This window comes from Panicum virgatum, chromosome 4K (assembly GCF_016808335.1).
Source record: "Panicum virgatum strain AP13 chromosome 4K, P.virgatum_v5, whole genome shotgun sequence".
Taxonomy (NCBI): Eukaryota; Viridiplantae; Streptophyta; class Magnoliopsida; order Poales; family Poaceae; genus Panicum; species Panicum virgatum.
This window is the reverse complement of record NC_053139.1, coordinates 42,806,413-42,818,955: the sequence shown is the minus strand read 5'-3', so window position 1 is coordinate 42,818,955 and position 12,543 is coordinate 42,806,413. Positions and strand designations below refer to the sequence as shown.

The 12,543-nt window shown below is 54.4% G+C and overlaps 1 protein-coding gene across 1 annotated transcript; it reads left to right on the top strand.

The window, feature by feature from the left end:
* Window positions 1-1,534: 1,534 nt before the first annotated feature.
* Window positions 1,535-5,612, top strand: LOC120704161 (protein RGF1 INDUCIBLE TRANSCRIPTION FACTOR 1-like). Its single transcript, XM_039988454.1, has 4 exons — window positions 1,535-1,893; window positions 4,205-4,279; window positions 4,420-4,560; window positions 4,719-5,612. Exons 1-4 carry the CDS (start codon window positions 1,723-1,725, stop codon window positions 5,067-5,069), a joined length of 738 nt encoding a protein of 245 aa, XP_039844388.1. The 5' UTR covers window positions 1,535-1,722; the 3' UTR covers window positions 5,070-5,612.
* Window positions 5,613-12,543: the final 6,931 nt, after the last annotated feature.

Below are 12,543 nucleotides of genomic sequence, written 5' to 3'. Positions count from 1 at the left end.
GGTTAGCACAACGTAAACTGATGGTTCAACTGCTCCAGCAACAATTGGTTCGTGTTCAGCAAAGACAAAAGAAGCCGATAAGAACAGATCTGAACGAAGTTTTGAAGTTGGTGATTGGGTGTTTCTCAAGATTCAACCTTATGTACAATCCTCCCTGCAGAAGAGAGCCAACCACAAACTTACTTTCAAATATTTTGGCCCATATCAGATCCTAGAGAAAATTGGCCACGTCGCTTACAAGCTTTCTCTCCCTGACTCGACATCCATACATCCGGTTTTTCATGTGTCTCTATTGAAGAAAGCTGTGGGGAATTTCTCTCAAGTAAGTGATGATCTCCCTGTCCACTCTGATACTCTTCAAATTCCTGTGAAGGTTCTTGACAGACGCATCCAGACAAAGGGTGATCTTACTGTGTCTCAAGTACTTGTTCAATGGTCCTCTTGGCCGCCTGCTTTGGCTACCTGGGAAGATGAAGTCTTGCTACGTGCAAAGTTTCCAGCGGCACCGGCTTGGGGACAAGCCGTTTCTGAAGAAGAGGGGGATGTCAGGGCATCTTCATCGACTACAAGTGCTAATCGGGCTGCCAACTAACCGCGACGGCCCATAAAGCCCAACCCAAAGAGCTCCGGCCCAGATTGGCGCAAGTGACTCAGAAGCTGTGCTATCGCCGCACGTCTCCACCAGAATCTATCCCCTTATATATGTGTCTTGCTGAGAAAGATGAACAGGATTCTTGTAATAGGCTAGACAAGGGCCGGCTTGCCGGAGAAACTGGACGATGACGAGCCGTCATCGTACTTGAACCTATTGCTAGATCATCGCTGTGATTACCCCGTAACTAAGCCGTTACAAAAGGCTCCACTGCTTCCACGGATCGAGGACGAGGAGCCAACGGAGTGCCGCACAGCTGGACACGAGGCCTAGGAAGAGGCAATTGGCAAAGGAAGCTCCAGTAGCGTCCATCCAAGCGGCCTGCGGCGGCCGGGACAGTGGGAAAAGGGGCGTCGAGAGACCAGCGGGGCGGCGCGCCGGGAACGGGGCGCCGGGGCCGAAAAGGGCGCCGGCAGGCACCAGCAGTGGCGGCAGCGACCAGGCCCATCTTGCCGAGGAACGGCTGCCGACGGCGGCGGGCGACACTGCCGGGGCATGCATGCCGCTGTCGAGAACAGCTGCGGCGCGCGACGGCTCCCCCGCCGCGGCCCTGCTGCCGGTGAACTCGCCGAGCGGCGGGCGCGGCGGAGGGGGCGCGGTGCCGGTCGCTGCCCCTGGCGGCCTGGCCACCCACGTACGAGAAGGGGTCGGGGGCTGGGGGAAAACGACGAGTCGGGGCCGTCCGTCCCCGGCGGCACTTGGACCGCGAGTGTCCCGCTCGCTTTGACCAGCCGGGTCCACATGGCTGTCCCCCACCCTCGGCGCCCGATCACTAGCACCCTGACCTCTACCGCTAGATCATCACTACTACTCCCATCCCCGCCCCCGCCCCCGCCCCCGCCCCCGCCTCCGCCTCTATATATAGCCCCGCACTCGCCTCACCTGTCACCACTCCACTTCCAGTTCCAGTTCCAGTTCTTCGAGCTACTCAGCTGCTGCTACCCGGCCGTCCACGTAGACTGCAGACACGCCCACTCACCACTCCGTGCACGCAGAGAGGGAGAGCGAGAATTGGCCACTCCGTGCACGCAGCGAGGGGGAGGGGAAGGGAATTGCCGGCGAGGGAGGAGATGGGGATGCGGCCGGGGTGGGTGGGCGGCTTGGTGGAGGAGAGCTTCTTCGTGGGGTGCGAGGCGCACGAGAACCGCAAGAAGAACGAGAAGAACATCTTCTGCCTCGGCTGCTGCGCCAGCATCTGCCCGCACTGCGCCCCCGCGCACCGCCACCACCCGCTCATCCAGGTGACCATCCATCTTATCGATCTCCACTCCAATTCCCTTCTTCCCTTCCCTTTGAAATTGATCTGCCCGCGGCCCGTGCCAACCTCTCTCTCTCTCTCTCTCTCTCTCTCTCTCTCTCTCTCTCTCTCAATTCAGCGGGCTCCTCCTCGCCTGGCCGGCTGATGCTGCTGCTTAGTTTAATTTTGGTCTCGTAGCAGCAGCAGCAGTGCTAGACGAAGCACTCCAGTGTAGCCGGCCGGGCTAAGCTTGCTGACTATAGTAGACTTTTTTTTTCTGCTTCCTTAAAAAATTACGGCGCTGGTGGCTTCGGTTGGGCTTAATTGCGGCGGGCCGGAGTTAGCGCAGTCCCAAGGCCATTAAACCTCATAGAACCCCGTGCGTGCCGCCCTCATCTCTTCACCTGCCCTTTGTCGGTTTCTGTGCCCAATTACTACCTCCGCTAATTCGTCTCCCCCAGGTCAGTAATTCTAACCAAGCCCTAATCACTTTCGCCCAATTCTAAAAAACCTTGGTTTTTTTGAAAAGATAAAAAAACCTTGGTCTGCCGGGAAAATTGACTGCATGCGTTCACTCGATCGGGAGCCTGGAGCTGGAGGAGGGTAAAAAAAAGTGGCGAGGCCTGATGCGCCATGGCCGCACGCCCCGAACAAGCATGGTCGCACGATTAGCCCGAATTCCCCATCCGTCTCCGTCCCCCGCCTGGCGCCCTGTCACCTGCAAAGCCTGCCGGCTCCGCTCTGATCCCGCCTGCGCCATGACCTTTCCACTCCCCACCCCAAAGCCCTGGCCTTCCCAACAGTGATCCCCACTGTAGCTTCGGCTAGCGTCTCCTCCGATGAGTCGTCTGATCCCAGCAGCAGCGGCTCGGGTGAATTCCCAGGTGTTGCGGCTGCATGCGCGAGGCCTCTCGCCGGATCGCGAGCGTTCCCTGGCACAAACGGCACGGGGTTTATCCGGTTTGCTTCGCCGTTCATAGCATGGTGGTCGTGGGCGCCTGGCTGCCGTTCATCCTCGCCGCTGGGCGCCTGGCTGCGCCCCCCCCCCCCCCCCCCTGCGCGCGGAGGTGAAGACGACGCTGGTTGGCTGGGAAATGGATGGACGTCCTGCTCGGCTGCTCCTGCCATGCATGGTGGTCGTGGCACAACGGGCGCCGCTGCTGCGAGAAAGTTACTGCAGCGTGCATGCGCGGTAAAAAAAAACAGTAGGACCAGGGTGGAACCATGGGCGCGCCTCCCGACACTGTTGCTCCGCCTCGTGTACATAGTAATCCCTGCTCGATCCATCCGCCGCCTTGCTACCGTCCAAGGCGCGCGCGGCACTGTTCACCCATCCAGGCCGCCGTGGCCTCGCCTGCCACCGAGCGGCCGGCGAGCCAGCCAGCCACGCCGGCGCGGCGGGGCGGCGGCAGGCTGGCTCTCTAGCTTTCGCTCACCTTGGTTTTACCGCGGGGTTAAAATTGGCTCGGTCTGGACGCCTGGACGGGCTCCGAAGGAAGGACGAGCCTGACCGTTGCGCCCCCCGGGGCCACGGCGGCTCTCTGACCGCGCGGCCAGCCCGCCAATGCAAATGCGAGCCGGTGGCTCAGGCTGACCGGCTGGCTTTCGGATTTACCGCGGGGTTAATAAAATCCGGCGCGGGGTCATTGACCGTTGTGCCCTCCGCCGGCCGCCTGGATCACCGCGGCCCGCGGGGGCGAGACCGGGGGCGTTCCCGTCGTTGCGCCTCCTCCGCTGCGGCTACTACAGTGGACGGAAGCGCCCGTGGTCTCTCCCGCGATAAGGATGGCGACGAGCCGGCGGTCAAAGCGCCCGCAATTATTACCGGCGACTCGCCAGGCCCTCTTTCCTTTTTTCCCCCCGCGCTGGAATTATTGTTATGTTTGTTATGTACTACGCTAGAACTGTAGTAATTTTAACTAATAATTAGAATACTAAATAATGACAGTTTACAAAACAAACTTCAGAATTTCTGCGCTAGGAATCGAAGAATCGAAGAATCTAATGAGATCTTTGACCGCGTGATTTGAGGATGGTTACTGTAGCATCACTATAGTCAATCATCGATTAATTACCGTTATTAGATTCGTCGTAAAAAATTACACTCATTTCTAAAGAGATTTTACAAATAAATTTTATTTAATACTCCATGCATGTAAAAAAAATTAGCACGGACAAACCAAACGGGGCCATTAGCCGAGCCCCTCCTGAGTTACGTGGCGCAGGGCACCTCGGGCATCCGTGCCTACGTGTGCACGATGGTGGTGCTGGACGAAGATGAAGTTGCTGACGTGTGCCGGGCTTGGCTCTCGCAGGTGCGGAGGTACGTGTACAACGACGTGGTGCGGCTGGACGACCTGGAGAGGCTCGTCGACTGCTCCTTCGTCCAGGTACGGTGATGATGCATGGATCTATCAGGCATCCGTGTCTAGCTAGATCGTTTGATGATGATGCCATGCATGAATGCATCAGATTCCTGCATGCGTGCCTGGGTGTAATCCTGACCGGTCGTTGTGTGCATGCGATGCAGCCGTACACGATCAACAGCGCCAAGGTGATCTTCCTGAAGCCGCGGCCGCAGTCCAGGCCCTTCAAGGGCTCCGGCAACGTCTGCCTCACCTGCGACAGGATCCTCCAGGAGCCCTTCCACTTCTGCTGCCTCTCCTGCAAGGTACGGAACGAGTACGCGTACGTCTACTATACCGTACGTATATACTAGTATACGTACATGCATGCCCGGTTGCTTCCGGTTCCAGATTTTTTTTACTTATAATCTCTTGATTAATTAGCTAGCTAACGATGACTGCTCGCACGCACGCACGCTTGCAGGTGGACCACGTGATGGGGCAGGGCGGGGACCTGTCCAACATCCTGTCCGTGCCGGGCGGGGCGCCGCCGCCGCCGGACCTGGGCTGCGGCTTCCCGCGCTTCGAGTTCGAGAACCTCCGAGTTGACGGCGACGGCGGCTGCGACGACGACCCCGGCCAGGTTACGCCCGACTCCACCCTCGACGGCCCCACGCAGCAGGCCGCCGGCTGCTACGGGGGCAGCGCCAGCGGCTCCAGCACCAGCGGCGGCGTTCCGAGGAGGAAGAAGACCGGCGGCGGGTTCTTCCCCCAGATCGTCCTGTCGCTCGGCAACCGGCGGAAGGGCGCGCCCCACCGGGCGCCGCTCGCCTGACGGCCCGCCGGCGACGACGGCCGGCGAGCACACATGGCCGGCACTCCAAGTCCACCCGCCGCGCACACGCACAATTAGTGTGCTGACCACCATGCTGTCCATGCATTACCGTTAGCTAAGCCTTGTTTAGTAGCCGTGCTTAAGTGTAATCCCGTGATTAGCCATGTAGAGACAGAGAGTGTGTGGGTTTGGTTGGTTGGGTGCTGCGTCTGGGAGCGATGGATGGATGGATGGCCTCTTCTTGTCCTCTAGGCCGGCCCCCCATGCATGCACGCCGTCTCGGTGAAGTGTTTTGACGAGACCTGAGAGATCGAGCGAGAGGAGGCAAGGCAAAAGCTCCAGCTGCTGCCCCCCGTTGCAAGCCCAGGCAGCCACAGGACGACCCCGCCGCGGGTCCCCTCGGCGGCGGCCGCCGCCGGCTGCCAATTTTGTACTCGATGTGCGACGGGGGGTCGCGCGGCGCGCTCGACGTACGGCGCGCGACGCCATTGTTAAGTTTGTCCATGACCAATATATATAATACTAGATATTGTCCATCAACCATCATCGATGATCGATCTAATCGTCGAGATCTTGCATGTGATTTGAGAATCATCGTCGTCGTGATTCATGCGTGGGTCGGGGTGCGCGGCGAGCAATTGTACTTGCGGTGCCGCCGCGTCGCCGTCAGCCTCATGTGCGCGGTGTCCGTGCCCGTGCCGTCCTTGACTCGTCGTCTTGCCGGCATGCGAGGAGGGGCCGGGCCGGCAGCAGTTCATGCACGTACGGTCGTGTTCTTCATGGAATGGACGAATGGTGTTTCGATTTTGTCGTGGATTTGCAGCTCGCGCGCGCGCAGGCGTGGATTATTGTTGCCTGTTGTTGACGACAGCTGCCAAGGCTAATTCCAGTACAAGTTTTTTATAGAGATTTCATGTGCACCGAGTACACCATTTCCAAGACTATAAAACTCGCTGAAATTTGCATGGGGGTCATAGAGTTTTGTTTCATGCAATTGGGTTCAATCACATGTCTCATAATTAAATGCACAAGCTAGTCTATGAAATTGTGAAATGAAACTTTGCACCAGGGGCGGAACTTGCTTGTTTCATCCGTGAACTTCAATGTACCTATATAATATGGCACTCTATATAATCGTACAATAAAGTCATACACTGAGAATAGCCCGACGCTAGTGACAAATTGAAAATGTATAATAAAATTCTGCCGCTAGTGACGAGTTGAAAACTTGAAGTTCTCTCGATCGGTGGAGTGGAGGAGCAGCACCAGCAGCGCCTCCAAGGCGAGCGAGCCTGCCCGCGCTGACGCGCCCATCTCGCTCGCTAGCTAGCTTTTCGAGTGGCCGAAAGCAGCGCGTTTCGGGACTAGGGAAGTGTCGGCTTCTCTCCATCAGCAGCAACACACAGCACAGCCAGCTCAGACGACCCGTCCTGCTCTTGTTGCTGCTGCTTCTCTTCGATTCACTACTGCTGTCTTTCAAAAAAAAAAGATTCACTACCGCTGGCATCAAAGTTGAAGCGACAGCTTCTGTTAACCTCGTGGGAAACGACGTTACCGTCTAAACTCGTGATCAATCGAGATTTAATCTCCGTGCAAATCCATGGAATTATTACAAGTAGATCATAGATCCTGTCCTAGTTTAAATTGGACGTAGGGGGGGCAACAGGACAATTCAGCTGCCCGAGCCGAGCCGCTGGTCGTTGTGTTTTGACGCGCCAGCTCTGCAGACATGCACCAATGCACCATGCAGCATTTGCAGCAACACCCTAGCTGCTTCTGCTTGTCATCTCGAACGATCCGCTCGTAGCTAGCGGCTGAGCTCGGAGTCCGAGAAGGGATTCGACATGTAGCAAGTTGCTGTTCTGTTCTCCACAACTCCACGTGATGACCCTTGGCTTCCAGAGGCAAAGGCTTGTTTTGCCTTGTTGGACCAGAGGTCATGGCCTCTGACTCTGAGAGGCGAGCACCGTGCCATAACAACTTTTCTACAATTTGATTGAAATTGCAAATTCTGGACTTCCAGCTTTTTCTTTCTTATTAGTTTTAAGGCCTTTAAACTTGAAATTCGTCTCCTCTCGGATCCAAGCTGGAGCAAGCCGTCTAGGTTGTCTTAGGCACGAGTAGACTAGTTTAGTGCTTTCCCCGGTAGTCTTTCCTGGGAGATTTTACTGAGTATTTGATGGCGTGAGCTTGACTCTGCGTTGTATAGGAACTTTTATTTCTCCTTTTTAATTCAAAAAGATGCGTGACCCTCCTGTATACTAGAGGAAAAAATTCAGATTGTCCCGAGTCACCGTTAATTTTTTTTACGTGCACGGCCCTGTTGGTGTCAACAAACGGCAAAATGATTTTTCCCCCTCCTAAGAGAGAGAGAGAGTCAACACTACGCAGCAAAACCTAAAAGTAGAGAGCTTTTGAGGCCCAAATCTCTTGGGTTTGCAGGACTTAGATTGTGCTGCATGCTGTTTGCAGGACCTTTTTTCATGGGAAACAAAGCTAGGGCTCCACCGTGCCACTACCATCGTATACTAAAACGACACTGATCTCGTCTGCAAATCTTATCTTCGTTCGGTCTTATCCTAGAGACCTCTTGTCTTGTCAAGAGCTTAATTAAGCTAGATTTTGTACTTGTGTCTTGTGTCGTGTGTGTGAGAGAGACGCCCTGTTTGGCTTATCTAGGCTTGGTTTATTGTGACTTTATTTCCTCTCACACAAAACTATTTAATCTACCAACCGAATACTATTTATTTTATCAGCCGAATATGCTGAGAGAGAAGCATCGCAGCACATGGCGTCTAGCCACTTCTCAGTTTGGTGTGGTAGCCACCGTGTATGGCATGCAAAGAGATCATTTATTCCGAGCCAGACAATCAAAGTGGGACCATTTTAGGAATATAATTGTATTGCGACAGGGTCTTAAGGGAATGGGCTAATAGCCTAGTACATGAGCAGGATGACCATAAAAAAAAGATTCAACATGAAACGTGTGCTCCTTTGGTCAATAGTTGTGGGAAAGGAAACCCTATAAATTAAATGGTTTGCAGTTTGCTGACAGATCCTAATCAAGCGCGCAACTATTCCGTTTTTCTCGGTGAAGAGAGGAGATCAACGATGGTGGAAAATTCTAGAGAAATATATAGCAAACCTCCTTCTTTTTTTTTGTTCCCCTAGCAGAGGAACTACACTACTGTATGCAAGTATGCGCTACGTATGTTTATCCATGAATTATTCTAGAAAAAATAAACAAACTACGCACCGCGTGCGTGCCATGCTGGTCCTCCCTAGTCCCTCCGATGGAATCCCCGATGATGAGAAGAATTGAAGAAAACAGCAGGAGCTGGCTGGGCTATGTGGCTTTATGGGTCTGAACCTGATATATCATCAGTGTAGATGAAAATTTTTGGTATAAATGTCACATCAAATGTTTGACTAGATGTCGGAAGAGATTTTTGGGCACTAATTAAAAAGCTAATTTCAGAACTCGTTTGGAAACCGCAAGACGAATTTTTTGATGTCTTTGACCGCATCATTAGCACATGTGAGTTACTGCAGCACTTATGACTAATCATGCACTAATTAGTCTCAAAAGATTCGTCTCGTCGTGTACATCTAAACTGTGCACTTTGTTTTATTTTTTAACTATATTTAATACTTCATACATGTGTCTAAATGTGAGTCAAAAAATTTTAAGCAATCCGCCCTCGTCCGTACTGCGTGGTTCAATGCGCGCCGTACACCGCCTGTCCATCTCCATCGCCGCTGCCGTGCTGGTGCCCATGTGCCGCGCCACTGCTCCCTGGTCCTCTCCTTCCCGGGGAAAACGCCAGCGCCCCTGCACGCAGCCACACAGAGGAACAGACCGGTGAGGGCGTCTGCGAGTTCAGATGCCATTTCGCGAACGGATCCGCCCAAGCTCCCTCCCCAAATTTAGCACCGTGAATCCTAACGTGAAGTTAAGAGCTCCTCCTCATCCACTGTGGATTCTCAGGGACTGGAAACCTTAATTACCTGCCTTGATCGTCGAACAATTAGGCGTGCTAGTAGTGCACAGAATCTCTGACGATGATGCCTGAAAATTCAGGGATAAACTGCGCCAGTAAACTACATGGTACGTACGCTGTAGTCTACGTGATTCATTCACCATCACGCCCGCGTGACAAAAGCTTCCGGATGCGCGGCACGTTTTGTCGCGTCTCTGAACTCCGCAGGAGGAAAACTCGTGGCGTGCATGGGCCCTCTGCGGCTGCCATGGCGCCGCCGTCCACTCGGCCATGCCGGATCGAGCATCGCAGTCGTCCCGGCGTGCCGGCATCCCGGCATGGAGAAGAGCGGCTTAAACCCTGACCTCCCATCGGGAGACTGTTCCCATCTCCCCCGCAGCAGGCGGCGACCGACCGATCCCACGCCCACCCGCCCACAAGGTCGCCTAACGAACGAGCTGCTGCAGGGATCAGTGTGCAGGGATGGAACCGTGGCCGCCTCTGGTTACGGTTGCCGTGGCAGGCTTCCACGCCGCGATGGATGCTTGCAGATCGCCGCATGGCAAGCAGGCCTGCATGGCGAGCTGAAATGAGGACCCCCGCGTTGCAGCTGATGGAGGTGCTGGTGCCACCGTGCCCGTGCTACGCACCAACCAGCAGGATCAGATCAGGGGTTCGATGGATGGATCGGGCGCTGACAAAGGCAAGGCTAGTAGCTAGGCTACGGTGATGGTGGATGGATGCGGCTTTGGGGGCTGTCCGGGCGGGAGGAGCAGGGTTTGGTGTGCGCTGCAGATGCAACAGCTGCAGCTGCAAACGGGGTCATGGGCCGGCGCATGGGGATAACGACTTCTCTGGGACAGGGGCCTCCGTATGCTCTCTGAGTCTGTTTGGCAGGACTCCGACTCCTCCAAAAACGGCTCCGGTTTCTCTGGTGGAGCTGGAGCCATTTTTTAAAATATTTGACAAAATAGCTTCACTTGTTGGATTGTGATTGTAAAATGTCTAAATTGCTCTTTTCTACATTTTTCTTTTCTTTTCCCCTTCTCTCAATTTTTTTCCTTTTTATTTTCTTTTTTTCCTCCACTCTTCTTATCCATTCGCCCTCCGTCCAGCGCCTTCCTCGCGTCTCCTCCTCCATCGCGCCGCCCGCGCCCGGTCTTCCGCCGCCAGCCTCCCTCCCCGCCCGACGTCCGACGCCCTGCCCCGCCCGTTCTTCCACCTCCGGTCGGCCGCGCCAGCACACAGACTCCCACCGCCGCCGGCCTCCGGCCCCGCCGCCTCCTCCGGCTTCCCTCCCCGTCGCTTCCGCCGTGGCCCACTGCCTGAAGCGCCCCGACCCAAAGATCAAGGCTAAACCATGTATTAATTACCGAATAAAGTCTCCGGCATAATACATGTTACATCAAGTGGAGTCCAGAGTCATACAGAGCTTTATTCAACATATACACGAGGGATAAAGCGATAACACAGAGCTACACAGATCAACCATAGGATAACGACTAGCATGACGGTATGGAGGACTAGCTCTTCATCCATCACGGCTCCACTCGATCACCTTGGGTGCGGACACGATCTACTCGTAGTCTTCCGGCACAAAGTCAGGATCATCTGGAGAAAAATCAACAAGGGTTGAGTACAAAAGTACTCAGCAAGTTCCACCTCACCCTACGGGAGGGGAATGACATGCACGACGCACATTAAGCACAATGCATTAGCCCTGATCCTAATGGTCTATACCCGTAAACCATCCCTATGACCGTCAGGCTAACCAGTGGGATTAGGCTAAGTCCGGCCCATACCGGAACCTGTGGTCGTACTAAAGTAAGCTAGGTAAGAGGTCAAAACAACTCGGTCCTTATGGTTCACCAGGACAGCAACCATCCCTCAACATGTCAACTCGAGCCTACCACCACGGTAGCACTCACCTGTCAGTCTACCACCACGGTAGCGTCGGCTCTAGCATACCCAGCTGCCCTAGCCTCAACCAAAACCCTTCATATCCTAGTCTCAACTCTGGATATGCATAACTACTCATATGCATGTATGAGCACAGTCAATCACTCAAGTACCGGTATATGTAATCGATCCTAAACCAGGGTTACAACTAGACGTCCTCACATGGATGCAACCGCTCACGTAGGGGTCGATGAAACTTGCCTTCGCTTTCGTACGCGTCGGCGGCGGCGGCTTCCTGCTCGCGATACGGGTCTTCTGGCTCTGGCTCGCTGTACTGGTCTTCGTACTCCTTGGCAGGCTCCTCCTCGGTCACTCCGTGATCTACGGGCGAAAATGGCACAACCGGCAAACAAACACAAGCAAGCAATAAAATAAGCTCAAATGGAGATGAAAACAACAGGAATAGATAGTGTATGATTTGATGAGAGTTTAGGAAAAAGAGTTACGTGAAAAAGGAGTTGATATGAAGGAGATATTGAGTTTACAGTATTGGTTGATATTTAATTCCGAAAATAAAATGATTTGGATTAAGTGCTCACGGCCTGGTGGGTGTGTTGGGCCTTTATTAGTATTGCGGAGTTAATGGTCGCGGAGCTGCCTGCCATCTCACCTTGGCGCGGAACAGCTCAAGGAAGATGGTCAACTGTTGGAGCTTCGTCTCGTGAGTGAGCTGGGCTCGTGAGGAGTGGTTCAGCTAGCGGAGCGAAGCGGCTCGATGTGCTTGGGCTGGTGACGGGGCTCGTCACGGCCTTGCTCCTTTTATAGGCGAGGAGAGCAGCAGCGGCGTCGCGCAGGGACGGGCGACGGCGTGGGCTACGGCAGCGTCGAGGCGGCAAAGTCGGCGAGGACGCTGCAGCGGCGTGGGCAAGGTGGGGACGCGGAGGTGGGCGGCACGGCGTGGTGCCGGCGGCAGTGCGCGGTTCCGTCGTGGGGCCGGCGTGTCGTACGTGCGCGAGCGAGAGCGAGCGGGTCAGGACGGCAGAGGGGGGCGTCGGCTTCCAGGAAATGGAGTGAGTGCTGCCATGACGGGTCATTTCAAGGTCAATGGTGTGGGTACTCTGTGGCTTCTAGGGAATGATGAAGTTATGGCGAAGGATGTAGGCGCTGCCATGATTGTCTGGGAATTATGGCGTGGTACGTTGCCGTCGAGGCGTGAGTAATAGCGAGTAGGTGCTGCCATCGGTTGTCTGTGAGTTATGGCGTGGTACGGTGACTCAAGAGGCTTCTATGGAAAGAGACGAGATGATATTTGTCGCGGGTGCAATCATGCGTATGCTGGTTACTGGAGGGAACGAATGTACTAACGCAATGCAAGAGTATAAAATAGTTTGCCTTGTAATTATGTAATACATCATATGACGTTAGTATTATTTTACGTTACTAGTTTAATTGCAACATACGTTTTATTTTAGTGATTGTTGGAAATTGAGGTGGCCCTACTAAGTTGAGGATCTACACCAACTCACTTCAGAGTCGGTCAGCTTCTAGTTACTTAGTGTACCGTGTCCTTTTGACGGCAGAGCCGCCTTTTGCTT

Coding starts and splice junctions, on each gene's coding strand:
- LOC120704161 (XM_039988454.1), top strand. CDS start 1,723: ATGGGGATGCGGCCGGGGTGGGTGGGCGGCTTGGTGGAGGAGAGCTTC. Junction 1,894..4,204: donor GCCACCACCCGCTCATCCAG/GTGACCATCCAT, acceptor TGGCTCTCGCAG/GTGCGGAGGTACGTGTACAA. Junction 4,561..4,718: donor TCTGCTGCCTCTCCTGCAAG/GTACGGAACGAG, acceptor GCACGCTTGCAG/GTGGACCACGTGATGGGGCA.